At 41.3% G+C, this 25980-nt stretch overlaps 1 protein-coding gene and 1 long non-coding RNA gene across 3 annotated transcripts in view; one reads left to right on the top strand and one right to left on the bottom strand.

The window, feature by feature from the left end:
- Positions 1-635: 635 nt before the first annotated feature.
- LOC135327928 (uncharacterized) lies at positions 636-24004 on the bottom strand. The gene is made up of 4 exons (XR_010388558.1): positions 23768-24004; positions 6263-7402; positions 4104-5204; positions 636-1820 (listed from the first exon to the last, which is right to left on the bottom strand). It is a non-coding gene; the product is annotated as an uncharacterized LOC135327928 (long non-coding RNA).
- The window catches only part of EML4 (EMAP like 4), a 166669-nt gene continuing 163447 nt past the window's right edge, over positions 22759-25980 (top strand). Inside the window, exon 1 of one of the 2 annotated variants that reach the window (XM_064509596.1) lies at positions 22759-23067. In XM_064509596.1, the coding sequence (XP_064365666.1) occupies positions 23043-23067 (25 nt within the window). In that variant the 5' untranslated portion in view covers positions 22759-23042. Of the gene's footprint in view, positions 23068-24000; positions 24123-25980 lie in introns of those variants that run through there. The other variant, XM_064509599.1, reaches the window with a different exon arrangement.

The raw sequence follows: 25980 nt of genomic DNA, 5'->3' as shown, positions 1-25980 counted from the left end.
TAACAACCCAAAGCAAACAAAAAGAATTGCACATCTGTTATTTTTATATCTCATGATTTTTTAAACAATCTAATGATTTTCACGGGCTGACTTGTGCCTTTTGAATGCATAGGGCTGGTCCTGTTATGGTCACTATTGTGCTGAGATAGCATTCAGTTTATGTGCCAGATTTCTGCCCCTTCTGGGGGAAGAATCCTTTCCTCGGGATGTAACTCTGCCAGGTGGTTTGGGATTCTGCCTCTGTCAGGTGCAGACAGGACCAAATAGTAAGCAACAGCCGTTCCAGCTGAAGGAAGGAAGATGTTCGCTTTGCTGTCAGTAAATAAAGCTGAATATTTGTTTATTAATTTTCTGTCCATGCTTCTTGTGGTCCCTCAAGAAGTATGTCACAGCATGAATCCCACACACTGAGATACACTTTCTTTGCTCTGTGAAAGGTTTTGAAACACTTTTCAGACAAGGATGGACCATTTCTTCAATTTAGATCTTAATTTCACTGGATCAAAAAATCTTACTCCTGATTTACATCTTTAAAAATGAGGAAAGAGTCAGGTTTCTGATATCCTATTTTCCTCTGGATTTTTTTCATGACAAGTGAGGTCTTGTTACAATTCCATAGCACAAACCAGGGTCCATAACAGCACAAACTGTTCATTTATTTGTCCCATGAACACCCACGTACTGCCAAGTCTCTACTCTAAGCCAGTTCCCAATACACACTCTGTACTATGCAGCCCAGTACATATACATAGCTGAAGTAAAACAAGTCTTTTCCTGCATTCTTTGCACGTATTGTGTATCTCCAAGTTTCATACAGCTAAGAGAGAAGTTATTCCAAAAATGAAGGTGCTAAAAATATCTGGGCTGAGGAACTGAAATAGCATCCACATATTGCAGCTTTTTCCCTCTAGGTATATAGTCTTCTTATCAAGAAATGTTAATAAGACTCCTACACATAACCATATTGCAAATAAAACAGTACCACAAATATTTTTTGTAATCATTCACTATGTCAAACAGCATATACACAGACACCCAGCTAATGATCACTGGAGGACGTGGAATAATACCACCTCAGTTCTCACATTTATATAAAGCACTGAACCAGAAGGAATCTAGAAGACTCTCTCTTTCTTCCTGGCTTTTATAAATTAAGTGTATAACATGCCCTTTCTGGAAAATACAAACCACATTTTAAATGTTTAGTCATAATGAGAAACAGAAGGCCAAAGTCTGGCTGCTCTTAAGTGGAGAGTGTGTTGTGGAGAGAAAGAATAAGGACCATTTCCTCTGTTTGTATGTCTCTTGTGAGAGAGCTAAAATCTCTGTGAAATGGCTGGATTGAAGAACAGACACTCCAGGCTCGGTGCCCTGAGGTCCAGCTCTGCGGGTCGTGCAATTACTCTGGATCTCAGCTTCCCTTTCATCTCATCTGTGGCCCTGGCAGAGGTCGGGAAAAAAAAACACCTAACCACCCCTTCACCCCTCAGCTTTTGCCCATGAGCAAAATATAGTCAGTGAACCCAAAGCTCAAGGCTGGAGAGGTGTCTGCTGTACCCAAGGATAAATTGCACATGGGCACGCATAGGGTAGGATAGGCCCTTAGCTATGTGGGTTATTGGGTGGAGGCAGAAGCACCGCTGTGTCCCACTGCGCACCAACGTGTAGCCGTACCGATGGGAGGCTCCACCGGGCTGCGCTGCTGCCTGTGCCCTCACAAGGTCCCCAGGGCCACGCCATCTCACTGCTTCCTCTGCGGAGAAAAGGTCCGGAGGTGCTACAGAAACAGGCATCTTCTGCCCTCAGCAGAACTGAATGGTCTGCAAAATGGTGAAGAAGTGGCAGTCAATGTCCACGGAAGGGTGTTTCTAATCATTTTTTAAAACTGGACAGGAATATAAAATACTTGTAGCTAATATACCTATGAGTTAGCCAAATGCACTGGAGAGAGACACATCCTTTTCTCTCTCGCTAAATCCATACGATTTTTCTCTGGATAAGACAACCACAAACTGTACTTACATGTACTTTCCAAATGGTAATCAAATTTGCTTGACATACTCACATCCTTTTTGGATCTTCTTTCTGAAAGTATTCTGCTAAAAGCATATCTTTTCAAGACTGCTCATCAAAAGCACATGTTGTAGAAATTTTAAAAGAGGAAAAGTGGGGCTTGTAATTACAGATTTGTAGAGACAACTGGGTAGGATGAGACGAGATGATCTATGCAGGTATTGCTAGGTAACAAGTTAGATATCGGACTGGCACTGCTAAAAAAAGTAACTGCCAGGAGCTGATACTCAGGTGCCCCCCTTTCACTGGGAAGCCTGTCTATGCAGAAGTCCACCTCTCACACCTGCAGTGTAGTCCAGAACTGAAAATACTCAATGACTGTATGGAGAAGGAAGAAAACCTGAGCTACACATAAATAATTAATACTGTTGCCTCTCACGGAGCAGCCTTTTCAGGCTGTCTATAAAGACCATTAAGGACTGTGACTGACGGGAGAGAAATATCATTGTGAGGGAACAATTTGTTACCTCCTCTGCATAAAAAGTGGAAAACTGTAAAGAGGGCAGTGCACCGAAATACGTATGCAAGCTACTGGAGGAACAGTTTGAAGACACAGAAAGTCCAAGGTAATGTAATGCTGAAAAGAAAGAAATCGCTCCCTCAGGTTAAACACATTATACCACTTTCCAAGAGCCAACAGAAGAAGAGAACACCAAATTCTCCAAAAGATGCCAGCATGGAAGCGAGCAGAATTTTACTTTATTTTCTAGGAAGCTCAACAAATCCAAACATAAGACCTTAAAACAACAAAAAAGAGTACAATTTAAAAGATCATTAAAATAAAAAATAGCTCCAAGAATTGTGCCCAACCAATCATAAAACAGAAATAAGGAGTGTGATTCGTGCATCCAGATCAAAACTCTGGATCACATACTTCAAATAATAGCTGCAGTTATTCTGCTAGCATAGAAAAATTTCTTGCAAAACATGTTCTTCATAAGAATTTGAACAGACCATAGGTTCACAGCCTGTGGGCAAGAAGAACCTATCAGAGGAAAATGATAACTACATTATAAGTACAAATAAATGCATAGCTTATCTTGCACAATATGTGCTGCTGAAACATGCTTAGATTTGCATACACCGGAGGTGGATCCAGTTTTCAGTGATTTTTAATGCTATTTGATATTAACTGTCATAGCAGACATCATGGTGGTCTCATCTATTTGCCCATACAAGCAAGTACAAGGAATCTATTGTTTAGCCAGACTTTCTACAGTGGATTAAGAGAATAAAGATTAGGTTGTTGTCAGGTTGGCTGTTTCAGTGAATTCATTGACGTGATTATGACACTATGAAGGCAAAACACAAAGAGAGATTTTTATCTAACCATTGCCTTCCCAGCTTTGTATGCCAGGTAACATTTTTGTATGCCAGGTAATATTATCTGTTTGTCTTATTGTAACTGTATAGCACTTTTGTCATTGTAGACAGACCTGCCTTAAGATGAGATTAAAGATCACATCTATATTCAGAAGGATTTGGAAGACATCTAAATATAAAAGGAAACCTTGGAAATGGGAGCTTGAGGGAAATGCTAAATATATAAAATAAAGCTGAGAAAAGAGTTCTTAGTGCATCTAGACAGAGGATTTGATAGTGAAAAAAGCTTATGGAGATTTGACACCTAGGGCTTTGTTACACAGGGAGGATACTGTGCAGTAACAGAGTCTGTGAATTTATAGAGCACTAATTATTCTGCACTAGGTTCCTGCCTGGACATTCCTAATGCATAATAAATGCATTAATGTACCACAAATGGTACATTAATAAATAGACATTGATGGTACATTAATGGTATTCTATTTTTAAAGTGAAAGTAGTGGCTTTTCCATGAATATGAAAGGCTAAGACTTTTTCTTCAATGACATAAAGTTTGGAAGGAGGGAAGAGGGAACGGTGGTTTGCAGAGAAATGCCTGATAACTACACCAAAACTGATAACTAAATCATTATCTCATCCTGTATCCTAGCTGGCATCAACAGTATTCACCACAGGTGTAGAGGAGGGTTCAGTATGAAACCACCTACCTGTGGCTGACCTCGTCTTTGCTGTCCACCAGTAAATGTTCATTGCTGTATCTCCATTTCATTTTCCAAATGAGATAAATAACATGCAATAAAAAGAGTCCAATGCTTCATCTCTAGTGTTAGAAAGGCATATTTCTGCTGTGTGCTTGATCTCCCTGGCATAACCTTTGTGGAGCAAGCAAAGCATTGAAGATACACTGAAAGGGTAAAGGAGGTAAAGTTAGCCATTAGTAGGCATTTTGCTGGTCTGTTCCTGTCTTAAAAAACAGACAGTAAAACCAGCTGGTGCCCTTAGTTGTCTTATTGTAGAAACCATTTTGGGGCTGTGAAGGCAAACGGCTAGATAACGTGAACTAGTAGGGACAAGGCGCTCTAGAATATGAAATGGGACAGAGTTTTTCTAGGTAGCAGTGCTGTTTCAAAACTCCGTAATACAACCCACAGTCCAGCAATAGCTTTCTGCAAAGCTCCATGCAGCTCCTTGCTCTAATTCAGCATGGTTTCCAATGGGAAAAAAAAAATTGTCCTGTTAAAACCAAACTATATGGAGTTTAAAAATACATCTTGGACAGATTCTGACTGGTACTGCTTGATGAGGAGTGAACCACTGTTTTGAAAGAAGACAGGAAAAAATAGGTAACTGATGAGTTGACGGCCAACACAGAGAGAGGAGCACTTTTCCTTCCAGCATAATGCCACAAAAAAGACTGCAAGAATTACTGGGGATATTAAAAACAAACAAACAGGCACTGGAAATTTATACCTACTATTTAGTTGTGACTTCAGTAATGACCCCTTAAAAGGGAGGAAAGATGAATGAGAAACCTTAAGGTCCCCATGATATCATTTTAATTTATACTATGTATGCCACCAGCTACAGTTAGAACTGTAGTTGGAAATAGAGGTTGGGAAGTTTGAGGACTGTGCAGGAATCTGTCGCTTACAGAGCTATTTACGTATGCACTGAAAGCGACTGAGAACCTCACTTACAGAATACAGTCATTTCTCTCTTAATAATATAACCAGAAAAGTTGAATTTGCTACACATTCAGCTCTATGGCATACACTAAATCATGATGTTTTTCCAGTACAGGTGAACACCTGGAAGAAATAAAGAGAAATAAATTAAACTAACACAGATTAGCAGGTGGACATTAAATTCTTTTGCTGTTAATTTTTTGCATGTCCGCAACACTCAGTGTCTGAAATGTGAAACTCTATCTGTGTTTAGCAGACTCAGATTCAGATCATCTTGACAACTGATGGCAATCTCAGCATTAACTTGGCAGATTCAGGAAGAGAAAAAAAAAAGCAGGAAAAAAACCCCAGAGCTAAATTTAAATAGTGGAAGTCAAAAATAATACCATTAGGACATATAGTGTCCTGGGAAATTTTTGTTAAATATATCTCTCTTCAGTAGGCAGGCAAACATGGCTGTACAGACTTTTAAATCTCTTTTAAACAATAATGGGAAACATTAGTCATTGCATACACACAAATATAATTATATGAATTGAATTGAATTGAATTCCTGATGGAAGGTTATCTTTGCAATCACAGGCATCAACACTTAAATAAAATTGAAGTTTTGTCAGTGACTTCAAAGAAATCAAGATTTCATCCTTAATTAAATTTTTCAAGTGAAACTATAGGGTCTAATTCAAAACCTACTCAAGCCACCAACAAAAGAAAAGACTGCAGATGATGCCAGTGCATTTAGTGCAAGCAGGTGGGAAATTAAGAACGTACAAAAGAGCTACTGGGAATACGCAAGATTGTTTCCTACTTTTTCTAGAAATCTTCTAGAAAGTCTGTTTTAAATTCTGTGCCGTTTCTACTTTATTGATTATTCAGAAATATACTGGTAAGCATGGGTGAAATAAAAGGAGTGTTTGGCTGCTAAAGTAAATGGAGGTCTGTTGCATTTTCATTGGAAGCAGGCTTAGTCCTTTCCAGAGCAGCAACATGGAAAAAGGCGTTAAGTGAATAGGCAACACAGTATTGCTAAGGCATGTTCTTTGCATGAAAATTACTCGTGTACTTCATGTCTGCTAGACACAGCCCTTGCTTTTTGATTCATATAAGTTACTCAAGAACCTCCTTACAACTTAATTGGCTATTTATAAATAACACTAAGCAATATTTCTTTAATTGCTTACCTGATATTTTTAACTGGCCCAAGCAAAGTTTAAAAATCATGTTCACAGGTAGGGGGTGTGGTGCCATATTTGGTAACTTTGCTTTTCTTATTATTCCTATGCAAATTTGTCCTTCTTTTCTAAGAGATGACGAAGAGGCACACATATTTATTCCAAATAAGTACCACAATTGAAGGGCGACGCTCAGCAGTCAGCCCGTAGTCCTTTCTCGCCTTGACTGCCGCTGCCTTCCCTGGGAGATGCTCGCGCAGAGCCGTGCGCCGGAGGTGGTGTCTGTATCAATCACAGCCAGTTCTTCCTCATACGGCAGCGCTGGTGGGCTACGACCGATAAATAACAGGTGCTCAGTGCCGAAGAATGCCAGCACGTAACCAAGGCGGTATGGGGTTAAAACAGTGGGATTTTGCTTGCAGCTGTCCACGATAAATATGCATAAGTTCATTTTTTTTTACTTAGTTATCTATTCATCCACCTGTTTTCCTGAGAGTGCCAGACATTTTGTTATTACCAAGTCCTGTCCAAAGTCCACTTAAGTTAATATGAAAGAAATTGTCAACGGTTTCAGTGAACTTGGATCGAGCTATAAGGAGCTGTATAGTTTCACTAGCGTACTTCTATTAAGGGTTTTCAGTTTTAACCTTACAAAAGCAGGGCTTTGAGAAAAAAGCATTCAGTCCTTCTACAAAGAACTTACAGATTTTTTTTGTTGTTCTTATTTTCAGGTATTTTTGAAAAAGAAACCTCTGCTCCTGTTAGCTTATTCCAATGAGTATCTTCAGAACGACGAAGCCAATGGAGGATGCAGAATTACCACCTCAGTTAGCAGAGATTTATGTTTCTCTGCTCTACTGCTGGACCCAGCTCAGTGCCAGCTCCCCGCACTAGCTTTCACATGCTTCTCTTGCCAGCGTTGCCACATGTCTGTCACAACATCGGCTGGAAAATGGAGACTGCACTGCTGCCACAGAAAGGAGCATACTGCAGCCTCACTTGCCTCCATCAGACCACCACCTCTCTCCATGTCAACGCTGCTTCTGATGTTTGCTGCTTGCTACCAGTTCTTCTCTTTGTCTTTGACTTCATCCATTTACATCTGAGGATTTTATGCCTAACGCCCTTGTACCAAGTTGGGCCTTAGTCCTAGAAGCAGAGTAAATCAAGGAATCCACAGTCAGAATAAGAGACCTCAGAAATATATGCTTATCAAGAAAATATCTACAATCTGTGAAGGCTCCAGAAAACTTCACGTGCAGTGGCCAAGACCGAAAAAATAAAGATTGCCTAGAGGTATGTTCCCCTTGGTCATAATTCAACAACTCTAAGGTAACCAGGTGTGCAAAACATCAAGCTTCACACGTTTGCAGTGAGTGTAGGGACCCATTTTAGAAATCTGGAACTGCATCGCATAATATACTGTGTATCGCTTAATAATACGTTTAATGATGTAAACCATCATATCATGCAACCTGGCCTCCTCTGTACTTCATTTGCTCTTTTAAATCAGTTAAGCAATTTCTTGAACACTGCATGGCTACTCAGAATCATTAAATGTCATGCCTTATTTTATAACTAAACCTCTACTTAATCAACATCAGACATCTCTTTTTATCACTATCTGGTATTGACATTGAAGATATTGGCAAGTCCTGAAACTGTGGCAGTAGAAATGTGGTTTGCATTTAAAAAATGAACCTATGTTCACTGACACCTTCCTGCACAATTATTTTCTTGTGCGAATCCCCTGGGTTTGCGTTCCTTTTCAGCCAGGTTTCACGAGGTGGATGGATATGATTAGGTGACAGTGTCCCAAGAGGTAAGTGCACACAACACCACATGAAATCAGGCTTCCAATCTTGGCAAGTAAATGGAAGAAGAGCTGGCCTAGACATTTTATTTTAATATGTCTTGTTATTTAACATTTTTCATTCCTACTTCAAATTTATGTTAGCAGACTAGGCTCAAATTTTCAGTCTAGTTTTTCTCTCCTATATCATTGTAATCTGCATTAACTGTATTGCAGCTGGAAAGAAACAAAGGTAAATCAGAAAGATAATTTTCCCCATGCTGTTTGCTTTTTATAGGCTGGAAAAGGAAGCCTTATGTTTGAAATATCTCCTGTTAATATCACATTGGTGACTCAAAATGTATTTGAGTGTTACTGACTACTTTTCAACTGCACACATTTCATGTAGGACCCTCATTAGTATTTGAGTAATTGCAGCGGCAGGACCCCTTCGATGCCATGTAGCAAGGGAATCCCTCTGTGTGATCTAGACACGAAGAAGGAAGATTCCTTGCTCAGAGACCCAGGGACTGTGCAGTGGAGGTTGAAAAAGAATGTAAATCTTCTCAATCCCAGGTTAGTCCCTACCAGTTGATTACATACCCTCTGTGCCTGTGTGCTATGCAATCAAAAGTAAGATCAGCTCTATTCCTTCAGTAGAAGTATTTTTTTGAAAATATTAGGGCTGCATCACTGCTAGCAACAGAAGCTGTGTTATCATTATATTAAAATGTACAGCATTTTCTGCTCCCGAAAACTGCTGCGGCTCGGTGGAGGTCTAATGGTTAGCCACTGCTTTTTTATGAGATGGACATCAACATTTCACGAAAGACTATAAAGCTTGATTATAGGTTTTTATTAAAATACACTGCAAAAATATACAATACATTTCATAGAATATACATTGTATTAAAATACAACTGAATCCATATATTATTACATATCTATCATATCATTATTCTTGTCATAACCTGTTAATATGGAAAAATTCATGATGAAAATAAGTGTTTCCTGAAGTCCTGAAAATATGAGATCTCATTACAAGAGAATTTCAGCTTTCAGCTAAAAAGAGTAATTTCCATTCCTTATGGTTGTGAAGTGAGCTCAAAAAGCTGAGCTAAATACAAACTGAAACAAGAACAAAATGAAAGAGAAGAAAAACACTTATATATTGTAAAGTCTTCCATAAGCTGACTTTAATCTGCTAGTAGCAGTCTGGTAAAAGTTGATTAGGAATCTAATAAACACCTGATCAAAAATGGTAAAAATTGCTAGCAAGGAAAAACTAGAGCTCTGCATACAGAAATCATTCTTTACACAAGCATACAGGCTGTTTTTGAACTCTGAGCCCGAATGCCTTCCAACCTTCTCCATTATAGCTGAGAATTTTCAAGAGCAGCATTTTCCCTTTAAACTAATATTTAATAGAAAAAATAAAAAGGACTTCCAGAAAAGAATCTCCTGGGAGGTCAATAATGCTTTTCACTGGAGCTCGTTGCAGCAAGTCAGGCTCTGCTCAGTACTGTTGAGCGTTAAAGAGGGAATTAGCAAAAAACACAGGGAGAGATTGTTAACTGGGTTGGACCTGTACAGCTCCAAAGCAATCCACAAAGAGTACCAATTCAGACAAGATGAAGACTGATTTAAGACTTCGCTTCATATTTTCCTTTGATATACAAGCACACAAACATAAGATTCAAACTACAATTTTTAGTAAAAAACATACAATTATAAAATCTGATGCAAAATACCACTCAGCTTCAGGGGCCTGGGTCACATCATAAACCTTAGGTATGAGAGGTTAATAATTCATTTGGCTCTGTATTCAAGACAAAGCCTTATTTCTCAGAAGCATCAGAGTATTCTGTAATGGGACTTCAAGATTATGGGAAAAACATGCATAGCAGAAGCATGCTTATTTTACCACAAGTGATCTGCTTCAGGAGAAAAGTTCTGCAAAGAAATATCCCCTGAACTTAATAAAAGTATAAAGTCCTCCTTCCTAGCAAGTCTGAACTTCTTCTGGTGAGATTATCCCATGCAACAAATCTGGCAAGAATCACCCCTAAAAAAATTAACTGGTCTTACTAAGTCTTGCTAAAGATGTATTTTAAATCTAAGACATATATGCAAAGAGAGATTAACTTGGCACAAGGATTCTGAATTTTGCAGCAAAAGATTTTCCTTATAGCTGAGTGTCTGGAATCATTTCAGTGTAAGTGAACATCAATAACAGAAGACTTCAGGGGCAGTAAGCTAGAGTTTATCCCCCCTTTTTTTCATAATACTTCATGGATAATGAACATAAGAAGCAAGAATAGAACAAACTAAATTTGTATTAAAACTATGAAAATTAATTCTTCTTACCTAGTCAAAGGTAATAAAATTGCTACAGGTATGGATGTTAGCATTTCAATCATTAATAATAAGAAGGATATTTGTAACATTTTAATATAATTAAAGTGTCCTTTTGTTACTGACTTCAAAGAGCTTTAAATAAAATTAATAAATTGTGTTAAATCTAATATGCCAAAGAAAATCAACAGTCTGTTTTAATACTGTGTTCCACAGAGTTTTGTGTGTCCTGAGACATCATGAAATGATTCCGATACTCAGAACCTAAAGGAGTAAATAATTAGGGATACATTTGCTAGCAAATCAATCCTCTATTCACTGGTGCTGATTCTTCATCATTTTGCAGTGATTTAGAGATGGGCAGAGTCCATGTAAAACACTACAAAATTGGAATCCTATTGTTCCAAATCCCTTTTAGGTGCACAAAATGTAAAGCAGGAAACTGGAGAGTCACTTCCATTGTGTTGTGCATCTCCTCCTGACACTGGGATGGGTTCTAGTTCTATTTATATAGATTCTTTGAGTTTCATCCATTTAACCTTAATTCATGGTCAAAGACAAGCCTCTGTTCTGTGGAATTTTCGGCCTTGAACTCATGAGCAGCCTCATCTACAGTGTGATTTCTTTGAAGAAAAGGTAACTAGCATTAAATAGGGTCAGACCCTTAATTAATCTCTACGGGGTTTTTTTAGGCATTTGATGCAATTCATATAGCAAGAGTCTGCTCTGTGCATTCTGCTGGACAGAATATGCACAACGAACTAAATGCAGCTGGTTCTAATCTGCTGATAATTCAGTCTACATGGATCCCTAGCTTTAACATGAAGCAAGCCATCTGTAAAATGTTAGGTTACATTAGAAGACACAAATCTCGTTTTAAACCAGACCTAAGCCAATCAATACGATTTTTCTTCTTTGATCCTTGTATTTTCTAGAATAATGGCAAGAAACCAAACAAACGTCACCACAGAATCAACCCAAGCCAGAACGCAGTCTTAAAACTACTAGCCACTCTTTTTGATTAGGGGCTTCACTGCTGATAGAGTTTCTCTGCTCACCACATGCATTCCAGTGGTGATTTAAATTCTTCTGCAGAAATGAACTTAGAAGATAAATTGTACTTGCAATCATTTATCAGCAATAGGAATGCTAAAAAGGAAATATATTTTTTTCTCCTAACATACACATATGGCCTTCCTTGCTTTTCTCAGATGAGATTTGTTTAAATAACTAGTATAGATGATACAGGAACTGAGCAGAGAGAGAATGCTGAGAAAAATAAAGTGGAGCCAATTTTACGTACACCAAAAGCATTTTATTCATATTGTATGTTCACACTGCATTCAAACTGTGTTCATTTCACAGTCTCACGTTCCAGCTATAAAGTGGTTTCACTAGCATTTACAGCTAACAGTTCCTATTAAAAAAAAAATGTTGATTTCTTAGAAGCAAATCAGTTCTGATGACAAATGTCTGTTTTTAGTAAAAGTCTCTTTATGAATCATGGAGCTTTCCTCCATTTGTGAGATGCATGTTCTTGAACCAGTTTTCTCACTGGCCTACATTTATTTATGTGAGAGCGAACTGAGTAGGAAGGGGCATAAAGCACTCCTGCTGGAGTAGGCTAATCTTCTGATTTTGCTTGGTGGAGATGTTTATGCAATGAAGATTAAGAAACTGGTACATGCCCACCAGCAGTATACTCTCTGGACTTAGGGGAAGGACAGTAGCCCTCGATATGCCCTTGCGACATTATTCTGCCTACACAGAACGGTGACTCAAATGCAACTCTTCGCATGCTGCTTGAAGAACACGGTGTACTTTCAGCAACGTTCCTCTTGGGCATCTAGACCGTTAGGCATAGAAAACAAGAAAAGGATGGCTCCAGGTCTGCTAAAGAAAGGCTGCTCAGTTCATAGCATCATTATGCATCATAATTATGAGTCAGGCATAGTTAATAAGTTCTCCTCCATGATTTTCGTTGCAGTTGCTACAGTCTTGGATTTTTCTTGTCATTTGATTCATTTTTCTTCCTTTTAGTCTAAACTTTTTGCAGTCCTTAAGATTAGTTACTTTGTTCTACTGATGTGGAACATGCTAGAATAATTTAAAAGCTCTTTCAAGTACCTGTCACTACAACCCAACTTTTCTGTTTCATTTACCTGATATCCTTAAGCAGCAACATTTTTATTTGGACTACTAGCTAATGTCTACTATTGCCTGTTGGTGCCTCGGCCGTTTCCACTTGGCTTTTTGTTTTACAGTCTTCTCGTAAACCAGGGGAGTGGTTGTTCACCACTCACCTTATCCCCTTCCTCCACATTGGTAAAAAATTGAGGCAGATTCCACCCTTTGATCCACTCTAGTCTTGTGATGTGGCATTGCAGAACGAGTGGAAATGGTTTTATCTTCTCACCAGCTATATAGTCAGTATAGATAGTCCCTCTGTTACTCACAACTCTGAAGCATGCTGAAACGCTGACACAGGCAGGGAGGGACATGATTAAAATGCATTCACTGTAGATCTCTTTGGCTGCACAACATTACCATAGGCAGGTTAAGCACAAAATATAGTAGCAATCATATTGAACTAGGAAAAATAAAGGAGATAGATCAACTCCCCCTTTCCCGTGCTGCAACCTGTCCTCTCCCAGCCAGATTCCAGCTTGACAGTCTTTGTAGAAAGAACATTTGAATCAGATTTTGTTCTCCATAAATTGTAACAGTTGGAAAAGCAAAATATAAAACAGCTCACAATTATTTTCCATATGAAGCAAAGCTGAAGACATCTCTAAATCCTTTGATTTGGCAGAGAAAAATAATATGTATAGCCAATATAGTTTAAGTCTGGTACATCTTTTACTCCAAAAAGGAATATCATTCATTATCATGCATACTTCAGTCAAAGCATGCAGAGATACAGAAAGAGCAAGGAAACCTTTAAAAGGCCTCCATAGCAACAGGAAGAGCACTGTAACTTTGAAGTCACCAGGAGAGCATATGAAATTTTTGCGCTTAAATCTCAAAGAACCATCAGAAAAATTGCTATCAGTTGTGAACTGAAACTGGAACAGGCAGTCAACCCGGCATGGCAGTTTGGGCCAAAAAAATCTCCATATCCCAGAGTAAAAAAGTACATGCGGAAAGAATTAGCAGGGTAAAGAGAAAGACGTTTTTTAAAATGGCTCTGAAGAGCACTGGGCTGCCTGATCAGAAATGTGGTAAAGGAAGCTACAGAGCGTTTGGCATCTGCCCAGTCAGCGTATAACGTACAGGAAGAGTGAAAAAAAGCTTCACGTAAGTATGTCCGTCAAGGCAAAGGAATCTGGGAACTTGCTCAAACAATGTTTGAAAGGGCAGCGTTCATCATGTCACAGGACTGGTCAACTCGTGACATTTTTTCTAAATGTGATGCTGTACTGTCCCAAAATACCTGTTCTGCTCTGCTCTGCAGCCCTGCTGGAAACTTGTGCCTCTCACAGTTTAAGCTGTGTTTCCTTAAGTCTGTACACATCATACCTCTACAGAGACAGAAGCACAGAACCTAAGGTTGATGCTCTGAATTACCTGTGGGAACACCAGGAGATACCTCCACCAGCTACTGTTTGAAGAATGAAATCATGAGCACCTGGAATCTAAATGAAAATTTTATCTATAATGCCAGTCTCACCAACTTCAGCAATACTCATTTCTGAAAAAAGTTCTACCTGTTTTGAAAAGCTGTGCATTTGCCTGTGACTCTGTTTCTTTATCTCATGATGCTCAGGCAGAAATTTTCTTTAATCCTGTGTCCAATCTTCCCTGAGCCACAACTGCATTCTCCGTGTCTGGGAATAAACACCTGGAGCTGCGGCCCTCACAACTGAAGGATTCTGACTGAGAAGCATGTTTTAGAAGGAGAAATTTTTATGTTCGCCAATGTTATATGTAAAACCAAATAAAAAGATTGAGTTGCTCTGGGAACCCTCCTTTTTCCCTAGTGTGATTTCTCAAGCATCATGAACCCTGTGATAGGACAAGGGATACTGCAGTGCCAGGCCAGAGAGACTTGGGCCATGAAATACCTTTCCAGAAGGAAGATCACAGATACTGAGATCACATGCTTAGAAGAAAAGGCAATTTTCATGTCTCTCATATTTTCATGACCAACCAGAAAACATGATAGCCAATAAATAATTCAAAGGCTATCCATCAAAGCAAAGAAGGCAAAAAAAGGGATTTGGCTGTACGCTGTCTCTCTTGCTGCCATCTACTGTTTTCATGTGGAAGCATGGAAAATTTCAAATACTATACCATGATTTTTCTCTCTACGTACTGCATTAACCCTACCCAAAATTGGGCAAAATTTCACAGACTACATGTGGAGATACACATTCACACTGACTTCATGCATTTGGTGGTTCCAGAAAATAGCAAGCACAGCTACTCCATTTGCAGAGTCATTAACAGTACTCTTACTGAAGACTAACTGAGCCACACTCAGGTCGGTGCTGCTCGAAAGTACCTGCAAGAAAGCCAACACGTGGCAGAAAAGGCTAACACTACCTACACACAGGAAATGTTCTGCAGAAGTTCCTCAACTAATCCTGCAGGAGCAGAAGTGCACTAGGGGTGCATGATACGAGCTGAGGAATTGCAAGAGCTGTTATGCATATTGCTCTCTGATCTGACAGTAAAGTCTTCATGGGTGCTGTGTGAAAACGGTTTCCTTGCTTAGTAAGAATATGTCCTAAGAGGCCAGAGAGCTTTTGCGAGTTATTTTGTGTGTGTCTTTGTTTGGAAAGTGCCTGATAATTTCTTCTCATTATCCTTAAAAGGAAAACCTAAAATAGCTCATGCTGATATTATTGAATGACTTGCTTTCTGTAAGAAATAGGCTATTTTGTGACAGAGACTGCTCAATCCTTTGACATTTTTCTCCTGACAGGAGAGAGAATCAATGCTGTGTAGGATCAGACCTTTTTTTATTATTATTTTTAAATGCAATTATATGAGCAAAATTAAAGGCAAAGCTTTTATTTTCCCAGTTCTTTATTTAAGAAATATAATTCACTAATTCAGTCTGGAAAATATTCCTCTATTTTTGCTGCCTATTTCAGGGTTTTTTGACATGAATTCCCATTTGGGGTGAAGTGAAAGGTTGATCACTTCTGCTGAAAAGCAAAGAAAGCAGATTAATAGGGGAAATAATGTATTCATTCTGGTGTATTATATACTTTCTATGAGCAAATTTTAATTGGACGCCTTGCATAAATGGAATGTAAATGTGTCTACAGCACAGCATGTGTCTGGTGCTTTAAGAGCCAAAGTTCAACTCCTGATGTCATTAATCAGGAACTATAATTTGTAAATGTAGGGTAGGTAATGGAAATTAAAACAAATGTTCTTTATTAACTAATTCTTCAGGCACAGGTAAATCTATTTTATGGTGAATTCATTGACCCTTGCTACACACTGTATGCTTAAGGCAGGCTTCTTATGAACTAGTTCATATAAATATACTTGACTAGAGAAAATCAGGATTATTTGCAGGGGGAGAGAAGCTAGATCTACCAGGGACCCACACGCAGGGAGCATGGTGCAAGTATCATCTTTGGGGCTTCACTGAAGTGGTCCAAAAAAAGATCACCTATCACTGCCATCACACTCTTTGCCAAAATGACTTTGAAGGCCATATCACAGCAGGCCATATTAAGCTGAGACACGTGTTTTGATGAGCACTAGGAAAACAAGACGAGAATTTTTATTTTCTTGGCTGATGCTGATAGTCCTAATATTATTCATTAAGCAGAGATGCAGTCAGGTATCTCACTGTATTTTTCAAGTGATGCTAAAACTATTTTTCCATGACCCGTCTTGGAAATGCAGTAATGGCACAAGTCTGTTCATCAGACTGGCAGAAGTCGTCTTCCGAGATCTACATTTTCTCATGGAGTAGTAAAGTAAGTGTCTATTACTGCAGACATGGGAGGTATCAGTCCTTAAACACTCAGACCTGCACCACTGGTATGTGGAAAGCAGACTTGCCCTCAGCTCTGAGCTATCTATATTTAAATATTATTGCAAAATTAATATTCTTTAATTCATATATCAATATTTCCAGTAATTCTCCTGCACCAACAACATTTGTACCTTAATCAGAACTTATTTGTGCCTACTGAGACAGGCATTTAAAAACAAATTGAAATGTTGAAGTGATGGTGTGGGTCAGGTCCCCAGGAACTTTTCACTTCTACGCAATGACCCTGTACTAAATCATTACGTACTAAAGCTCATTAGCTCAGAGTGTCCGGCTCTCTTAAAAAAAGTAAGATGGAACTAAACAAGTCCCACCTGACAATGCACTAATTCTTATAAGATCTGGGAGGACTAGTGGACACAACTGTATCTACCAGCTTGATGTAAAGCCTGCATCAGGAAGATCTTTCCTGAGCTTTTCTGCAGCTACCTCCCACTGTCATAGCTCGAATGCTTTACAAAAAATAATTTTTAGAAAAACGCAATATATAAAAAGCAGTACATAAACATATGCATGTAAATCTAGTATTTGAGGTTGGTTTGGCTGACAGTTTGACCCTAGTCGGTCTTTCATTTCAAATCTGAATCTGCTTTTAAACTTCACATTTCTTGATAGATGGACTCAAAACGGGAATACAGTTTCTTCCCACTTCATCTCCATTTAGTGTATGCTGACCTGTTTTTGTTACATTCTCCAGCCTATGCTCTTGCATTAATATCCTTCTTGGTGTTCTCAGTCTATGAAATGGAGGATGATCACTGCACTGCTCACTGAATTTGGGTGCTAATATTATCCATTTTAAAAGAAAACACCACACACCTGCCCCACTAGCGAGTAATCAAACAATACGATGGTTGTCACAGCTTAAAAATGTAGAAATGCAAATGGGAAAGAATCCCAAACTCCCAGAGGGGAAAAGACCAAACATAAGAGGAGTTTATTGTTGAGCAGGAATAACCGAAAGATAGTAAAAGATGCCTTAAACTGGGCATAACGACAAGACAAAAGAAAAACAAACCCTCCTAAAACATGTCTGTTCATTTTTATTATGAGGTCAGCAGCAGGCTGCCAGCCTGTTTTAAAATCAACATTTCACAGCAAGGAACTATATAGCAATGTATCACTTCTCTGCAGGCACTTCCTTTCACTGACAAATGGTTCAAGTGGAGTAATAGCTTAAACAGAATTACACAAAGGGGTGAACAGCATTGATGAAGAAGGATCTATATGAGAGTATTTATTTATAGACACATACACATGCACACAGAGTATTGTGTGGGCTATCTAGTTATTGCAGATAATGATCTGTATAAAATACAAAGCTACAGGAGATGTTTCAACAATCAGAAAAAAAAGAGCAAAAAACTCCACACATAATGTTAAAGTGTTTTTTTCCCCCAGGGCGTCCCGATATCCTCCTCAGTCTAAAAATCAATTTCTTTTCTAATGGTTTTAACACCTACTAGTTAACATCCCTAGTTAACATGTCTAACCTGCTAGCTTTCACATTTGCTATTTTTTCTAGGTAGGGAGAACAGAAAATGAATGGATCACCCTGAAGCTCATCACAATGCTCCAGAGTATCAGAGTATAAGCTGAAGCACATTCTTTCCTGAGGCAGGGAATAAAATTCACCCTAATGCAAATGGCTGATACAAAGCCAATGCACCAATTTATGCTTCAGCTGAATTCTTAACCTAGCACTTATGTAAGACATTAGACTTTTATAGGGCTTGAACCAAGGTATAAATTTCATCAAGAGCTCACTAATTTGAGAAAACAACCGAGTGTGCACTTTGGTATGACAAACCAGGCCATTTATTCATTAGGGACAGATGAAGGACGATAAGATTCTATTTTTTTTAAACTTGTTTTTCAAATTTCCCTATTTAAAATAATCCAAATAGAAATAGAAATACAGAAATAGAGGTTCAGAATGAATTTTTTAACCAGCTCTGCAGTTAAAATGCTGCATAAGCCCTTCCCCTCGTTAGAAGAAAAATCTCATACACAAACTTTCAACCAGCTCTGTTAGAATTCTGCCAGTTTTCAAGTCCTTATAATCATATTGTGTCTGTTCATTCCCCATCAGGACTGGTGAATGAATTAGCACTAAAGCTCAGTTATGTTTCAATCTTTTTTCTTATCCAGTCACTTCTAGGAGACTGCCATTTTATAAATACATTAATGTAATGATGTGGAATTTAGCTTAAGCTAACAGGCTTTCATAGGTTCTACTTTTGAACCAAAAGGCATGCTTAGTAAGGACCTCAGGAAATTACACAGTTCTTGCCACAGTTTCATTAATAACTTGGAGTTGCAATTTTGGGATAATTAATAAAAAACAGCAAAGGCAAGCTCGATTTTTCAGGAAATGGGTACTTCCTCAAAATAAAAACATCTCTGTTGAGTCTCCATAATGGAGACCTTCACAAGTCATCAGTACCTTTCAAAAATAGGCTTTTTTGACCGTCGGTAACTGCATTTATCTTGTTAAATGAAGATCTTTCTGAACATTTGGGAATTGCCTTTGCAAACTGTGATCAAAATTTATTTGCTATAAACTGAATAACTAAACGTGCAGAAGTAAATTAAAGATTAGCTACACATAGCTTCGAAAGTCAAACCTATCTCTTTACGGCATTTTCTTCATGCTAATCAACAATGAAGCAGCAGCATTATAGAAATAAGACTATGTCCCATTCTACTACAAAATAGTCCACATAAGACAGAATTTAGCCACTTGAAACCTTCATGAAAACATTGATCTTTTTGTCTTAGAAGACAATTTCTGTTGCTACTTTATATGACAATGGAGGAAGATCAGGAGACTGATGGGTACACGTTACCTCAGACCTCTAGGAATAATTCACAAAACCTGATGATTACTAAAGAGTTGGAAGGATTTTTCTCTTTCCTCTCCCATTTGCTGTTAAATAGGACTTAATTTGAACATTTAGCTGCCAATTCACTTACATAAACATGCAATCAGAGGAGGATATTGAGTAATGTTAACTGAAAATGTTTGAAAAATTTCAGTACAAAGGATTTGCTGTCTTCTTGAATTAGCTCCTAAGAACCAGCATGATGCTGGCTTGTCCTGTTATACTTTTCTTTACTGCAGCTAAGCTCCATGAATATTCAAGTCAAGCAGGTAGATGGTAATATCAAGAACGCTAGCTTCTCATCTTTACTATACAGTAGCAGCTAGGGGTCTTTATTGAAATCTATGAGGAGAAACACTGTAGTTAACAAATTCAACCCCACTTCAAAAACCTTATGACAGATTTTAGGTAAACACGTATTTCGAGCAACACTGGCATTCAGCTTCCAAGTCAAATACAGTTGTTGCCTGACGTTGTCTCTCAAGCTTTAATCCAACCTCTCCAGCTCTGCCGTGGCCCAGCCGGAGCCTGTGGCAAGACTCCTACCACTTCCATCACATCCAGCATTGCAGATGCTGACTCAGGTACTCAGATAATTTATAGGGAATGAAATTTAGGCTTCTTCTGTGGGGAGGCAAAATCCCAGCCCAGAAAGGAAAACTCCAGAGGCTCTGTGTTGGAGGTAAGGGGAGTACCTTCTACAAGCCAGGACGAAGTAACTTAATCTACCTCTAGGTTAGGCATCAAATTATTTTTCCCTTACATCAGTGACCCCTGGGAACTTCTTATAACTTGAGCTTCGCTTAGGAGAATTAGCAATATCCCATGCCTCATGGTAAACCAATAAAGTTGTTCCTCTTCAAAACAAGGAGCCATAAAGACCTCCAAATATCTGTAAAGGAGCAACATCTCAAACGAGCAACACAGCACAGGGAGTGATCCTGCCCTGCTTAAACCTCCCCAGGCTGCAAGGCACGGCTGGGTGCGAACTGCAGCTTTTCTTTCCCCTTTCCTCTGCCTGGGCTGCAGGCGGGAGCAGGGCAGAGGCATGGCCGGCGCCCGCAGCCGCTTCCCGCTGCACATCCGGGCCCTCGCCCCCACCGTGGCCGGGGCAGCTCGCCCTGAAGGGGTGCACCAGGAAAGCTGCCGGGCGGAAAAGGTTTCCTTCAGATGTTTCCACTTCGGTCCAGGAAACCAAACACCATTGTAAGTAATAGGATACAAGTACTGTGGGAAGCAGATTCTTCTTTCTGGTGGATGAAATGAAGTGGCTCAAAGGTTCAGACGCTCAACTTCACGTACAGGAATCCCAGCAATTTCATTTTCAGTTGTTAATCACGTTCATGTTTCCTCAGTGGAAAAATGCTTAAATGTAATTTACATTTGAGCCACCAAAAAGTTATAAACAATTTCCAGGCCGAATGTTGCCAAACTATGTCAATTTAAAACAAAGGTATTCTTACAAAAAGTGCCGTTCAAAAACCTGTAGTCTAAAGAAAATGTGCCAGAGACATGAAACAATGGGGAAAAACAGGCTATTTCCTTCAAGGGCAGAGTAAAAATCTCTGGAATGTGCGTCGCCTCCGCTGTGTATTTCACGGCGACCTCTTTTAGTGGTTCATATTTTCCATAACTTTCTTCTAGTAAGACAAGGCTCCACGCACGTGTCCAGGTCCTCAGCTGGTGCAATTCAGCATAGTGCTGTGAAGTCGGTTGCACCAAACCGACTTACAGCAGCTGGAAAAGCGGCTCAGGACTCAGGGGCCGCTCTGGGAAGGGAGCTGCAGGCTTCACCCTGCGCCAGCGCCGGCTCCCCGGGCTGCGAGCCGAGCCTCCCGCACCGCTGCGGATCACAAAGACTCGGGCCTGCTCCGGGAGGGAAGTTTGGAGACAAAAATTTGGATTTCCCCAAGCGTTACTCTGTCAAATTGATGCAAAATTCTTCTATTACACTTGTTGTTTTCTATTTGCAGTTGATACATGCAATAAAGCACTGGATGTTCAGCAGATGTGAAAGCTGATGTGAGATATTCTGAATTTATCCTAACCCTAAGTAATGTAACCTTTCTTTAGCATCAAACTGCAAACTAAAAGGAGATGATCACTGAGCTCATTAAAACTTTGTAACAACTCCTTGGTTTGTGTTTCTGAATTGCTGTCAACTGGAACACAGAAGTTAAAGCCCTACAGCTCCTCTCTCCTCTGAGTCAGGCGCTAGGTACTACATATACCAAAGGTAGGAAATCATATTGTCCTTAGGGTTTGCACCTGGAACAGTAGCAGTCTACAGGCTATATTAAGTAATTTGCCAGTGCCTGTCTGAAACCTACAAAAACAAAAGTATTTTTTTTGCTTTATTCTGCTCAACCCTATGATCAAGCAGCTAGGAAGTCTAATATTCTGTTAGTAATTAAGACGAGAAAGGATAAGAACCAAGAAACTGAGTGGGTAACGAGGTGCCATTTACAGCTGTTTTGATGTGATAAAGGATGATTGAAAGATACCTCTTCTGACAAGACCACAGGATGTATGAAGATGAGATGGATTATTTGTATGTGCAGATTGCAGGCAACAGCACTCAAACGCGTCAGCGTGGCAGCTGTCCAGTACAAATGGTTTGGAAATTTGGCGGAGATTAGGTTTTGATGAAAAAGGATTACTTAGATCCATTTCAAGGCATTGTCCTCTAATGAGAACAAGGATAAACCACTTGGGCTTATTTTGTATTTCATATTGCAGATCATAAGGTAACTGCACTTTTGCGTGCGTGGGGCAGGGGCTAGGGAAATATGCCCTGCTGCTGTTGGTCTGTGGTGTTTTCCAGCACCACGTTTCTCCTCAGTCCAGTTCAATCATCTCTGCTGTCACTGGCTGGTGACGTGGCTGCGGTTACCAGCGACACGGTCGTGAGGCACAGCGCATTTTTACCCATTACCCTGAATGGCCACACTGACACCACTGAGTGCATGTCAGGAAAATAAATGCATCAAAACAAGATGTTACAAGAGCACGCAGCTTTTCCTGACTGGGGAGAAAACAACGTATTGCAAAACTTGGCCGCGTTGCTCGATAGACTGTGCAAGACTCTTAGGGAAGAGACGAGGGGCAACACAGCAGAGCTGAGTTTTGGTTCTACTTTCTATTCTTCCGTGGCACCAAGCCCGTGGGCGCAAGTCACAGGAGGCAGCAAGCAGCGCGGCTGCAGGGGGGCATCGTCCACCAGCAGAAACGCAGGCGCGCAAAGGCGACACTTCCCACCCAGCAAGAAAACACCCTCCCCGCAGCAGTTTTCACGTTAATCCGGCAAAACCGCCGCGGTGACTGCTGGCACCACCGCTCGGGCACCCCCCCGAGGGCGCCTGGCAGCGGGCGCTGCCGCCGCTCCTGCCTCCGCGCCCGCGGGGCCGGGCCGCGCCGCCCGCAGGGGAAGCGGCGGGCGCCAGGGCGGGCGGAGTCGGAAGCACGACAGCACTGGGCGCTGGGGGCGGCGCCGGCGGCGGCGGGAGGAGCCCGGCACTCGCGGCCGTGCCGGGGTCGCGGCGCAGGGACGGAGCGCGGCAGCACCGCCGCCGCCAGCGCCCGGAGCCGCCGCCGGAGCCGCCGCCGCGCGCGGGGAGCCGCCGCGCCCGGAGCCGCTGCCCCGGGCGGCTCATGAGCGCCGGGCGGCGCCGCCGCTGCTGCTGCTCTGCCGGTGAATGAACCTGTCCCGGCTGCGGCACCAGCCTCCCCCGACGCAAGATGGACGGTTTCGCCGGCAGTTTGGGTGAGCGGCGGCGGGCGGCCCGGCCCGGCCCGGCGGGAAGCGCGGCGCGGCGCGGGACGGGACGGGGCGGGCGAGCCGTGTGCGCCGCTGCCCCTCGCCGCCCACCCGGGGCCGGGGCGCGCACCTGCGGCGGCGGTGCGGAGCGCCCCGCTGCCGCCGCCGCCGGGCGCCCCGTCCCCACCTGGCGCGGGCCGGGCTGGGGGCGGCCGGAACGGCGCGGCGGCGGACTGGTGCGTGCGATGCCGCCCGCTGCGCGGAGGGGATGCCAGTGCGGAATCTGGCCGGCTTCAAACCATCTGTTGCAGGCAGCTCCTGCTGCACTTGCCTCCTTTGTTCCTGCCCGTCTCCGCGCGCTTGGCTCCCCTGCAGTTACTTATCTGGGCTGCTTCATTATTATTATTATTCCTATTTTTCTCGGCCCGGCCGAGCGAGCCGCGCCGGGCCCGCGAGTTGCGGCGGCGCCGTGCGAGGGCCCCGCGGGGGTGGCGGTGCGCGGGGCCCGGCCCGGCTCGGCTCCGCGGGCGGCGGCGGCTCGCGGCTCTGGGAAGCGCGGGGCGGCGGGCGCGGGAGCGTCGCGGGTGGGGGGCAGTCAGCGCGGCCGCGGGGCCGGCGCGTCCGTGGGTGCGAGCGTGGAGCCCGCGCGGTCCCACAGACGGGGAGCGTGGGTTGCTTGAACCGGAGCGTAAGCTGGAACACTTACCAGAAATTTAAATATCCCTGGAAAAGCGGTAAGCTGGGCGCTTTTTCGGTGTCACTGCGGCAGATTGTCATCAGTTTCTCTAAGAAAATATTTCGGCGGCCCGGAGCCTGAGTGCTTCAAAGGACAAATTGCGTTTAGTCTGCATTTAGTCTTGGTTAAAACCAGGAACTGAAAATATTTCCAAACGTAGGAAATTCTAAAGCATGTGTATGCTTTTCTCAATTTCTGCAGATTATAGTGACGATATAACACACTGTAGCTAGACCGGTCGGATCCGTGTGTGATGCCTACTTGCCGCACGCCTTCTGCTCTTTTTCAGTGTTACTGCATCTAGCCCAGGCATTTCGTGAGCAAAGTGAGTCCAGCTTTAGTAGAACAACAAATCTGCTCTTCTTAAAAATTAGATTAATTTAATTTAACAGTTCTCCTGTGAAATCTGTAATAATAGTGAATCGTTCTCAATTTTCTGGAAAAAGTTAGTCATTTAAGTACTTTCGAGTGTGATCCTAACCTTTAAGGTTTCTGAAATGTCTACTCCAGCGTTTTGGGCACCTGTCCAAACCAACCAAACTGGTGCACCGTAATTAACAGTACAATTTTTTTAGGTTGGCTCTCTGCCTGATATGCTGTAAGTAACTTTCATGGTCATTTTATATCTTGTGATCAAAAAGTGACACGCAGAGGAATTGTAAGGGTTCTCTTCCCATTTTTAACAGGGAAAATTGTGCCTGTGGGTGACGTATGCAAATATAATATGGTTAATATCTATGAACCTCTTTACCCAGCAGTGGCATTGATCAACATATCAAAGAGCACCAGCATTGCTCACTTGTGAAGTACTGGCCCTGCTGAGGTCAGTATTTAGAAACAACTGTGTTTCGCTTACAACAGAAAACAGTCATTTTGAAAAAGTTAAGTGTCATTTTCCTATGTCTGCGTTGTTCACAGAGTAATAGCACGATGTGGCTGGATGGTGCAACCCCTTGCTCTTCAGCCAAGGCAGTAGTCGACTCTTCTGGAGACCCTGCTTGCCTTAATAAGGAAGGCCGCATCTGGCCCTTTAATTTATTTCACTCTTGTTCAGGAAGGCACTGTCATTTTATTACAATTTAACGAGTATTAAGATAAGTTCAGCATTTAAGCTGTATATCATGATATTCATTGTTGGCCTTTGACTTTGCTTTTATAACAAGCATCAATGTTCAGTGGTTTGCTGGACTTAGGCTGAGGAGAGGGCATTCCCAGGATTTTTTTCTTTGAACCATGAAACTTTACATGACTTCCCAGTTTTTCAGATTTGAATCATGCTGCTTAGTTTTCTTCTGTGCTTATAATCACTTACCAGTCGTTCATGCTGTTAACGAGCATATGACACATACAGAAAGATGTGTGAATTGTTTGGAGATCTTTTTTTTTAAACAACTCTAAAATCTAATGGCTTTAATTTAATTAGCTGTTTGCTAAATGCCTTTTAGAAAGGCCATAAATTAATGTAATTTACAATGAAATGTAGAAAATAATTAAAACTATCGTTGGCAAAACTGTGCTATGCACGCGCATGCTCTGCCAGTCAAGCGAGCTTAGTGGAGAGCAAGTTGTCCTTTTAATGTCTCCTGTCATTATCTGGAAGGCAAAATGTTATTACAGATTGTGCCCTCCAGCACAGGCAGGAATACCTTCTAACATGTCTCTTGAAGTTGAAAATACTTGATGCAGCTGTTTTCTTTTGGCTTTCACATTTAAACTTTTATGAGAGTAAACAGATGAAAGAAACCATTTTATATATAATTTAGAAAATTGTTTCTAGTGATTGGTTTAGTACATGGTATGTAACATATCCAAGGATAAGAGTATGCAATTTCTGTGTAGAGTAGAAAAATCTATATATTACAAATTAATTTCCACAGTTGAAATAGGTATCTCCTCTTCTGATAAAAGACTGAGTTATTTCACATTTACCAGGACTTCAGTGTGTTTTGACTATCACTGGTAGTAAGGTGTTGAATCCTATTTGTGATCTCAAGTGCAGTAGTCATATCCTGCTGTTAAATACTTCCAATGCAGCTCTCATCAGAGGGCACAATGAATTTTGGTCTTCTACTTTCTCAGATGCATCACGTAAAGTGAGAGCATGGGCTTCTGAGCCGGAGCACGAAGCCTGTGAGCTCGGGCTGGGCCTGGCTCCTGCCTCATGCCGTCCTGCCCAGCAGCGC

The sequence above is a fragment of the Dromaius novaehollandiae genome, chromosome 3 (assembly GCF_036370855.1).
Source record: "Dromaius novaehollandiae isolate bDroNov1 chromosome 3, bDroNov1.hap1, whole genome shotgun sequence".
Classification (NCBI taxonomy): Eukaryota; Metazoa; Chordata; class Aves; order Casuariiformes; family Dromaiidae; genus Dromaius; species Dromaius novaehollandiae.
Note: the sequence above shows the minus strand (reverse complement) of the source record. Positions and strands in the feature narration are given on the sequence as shown.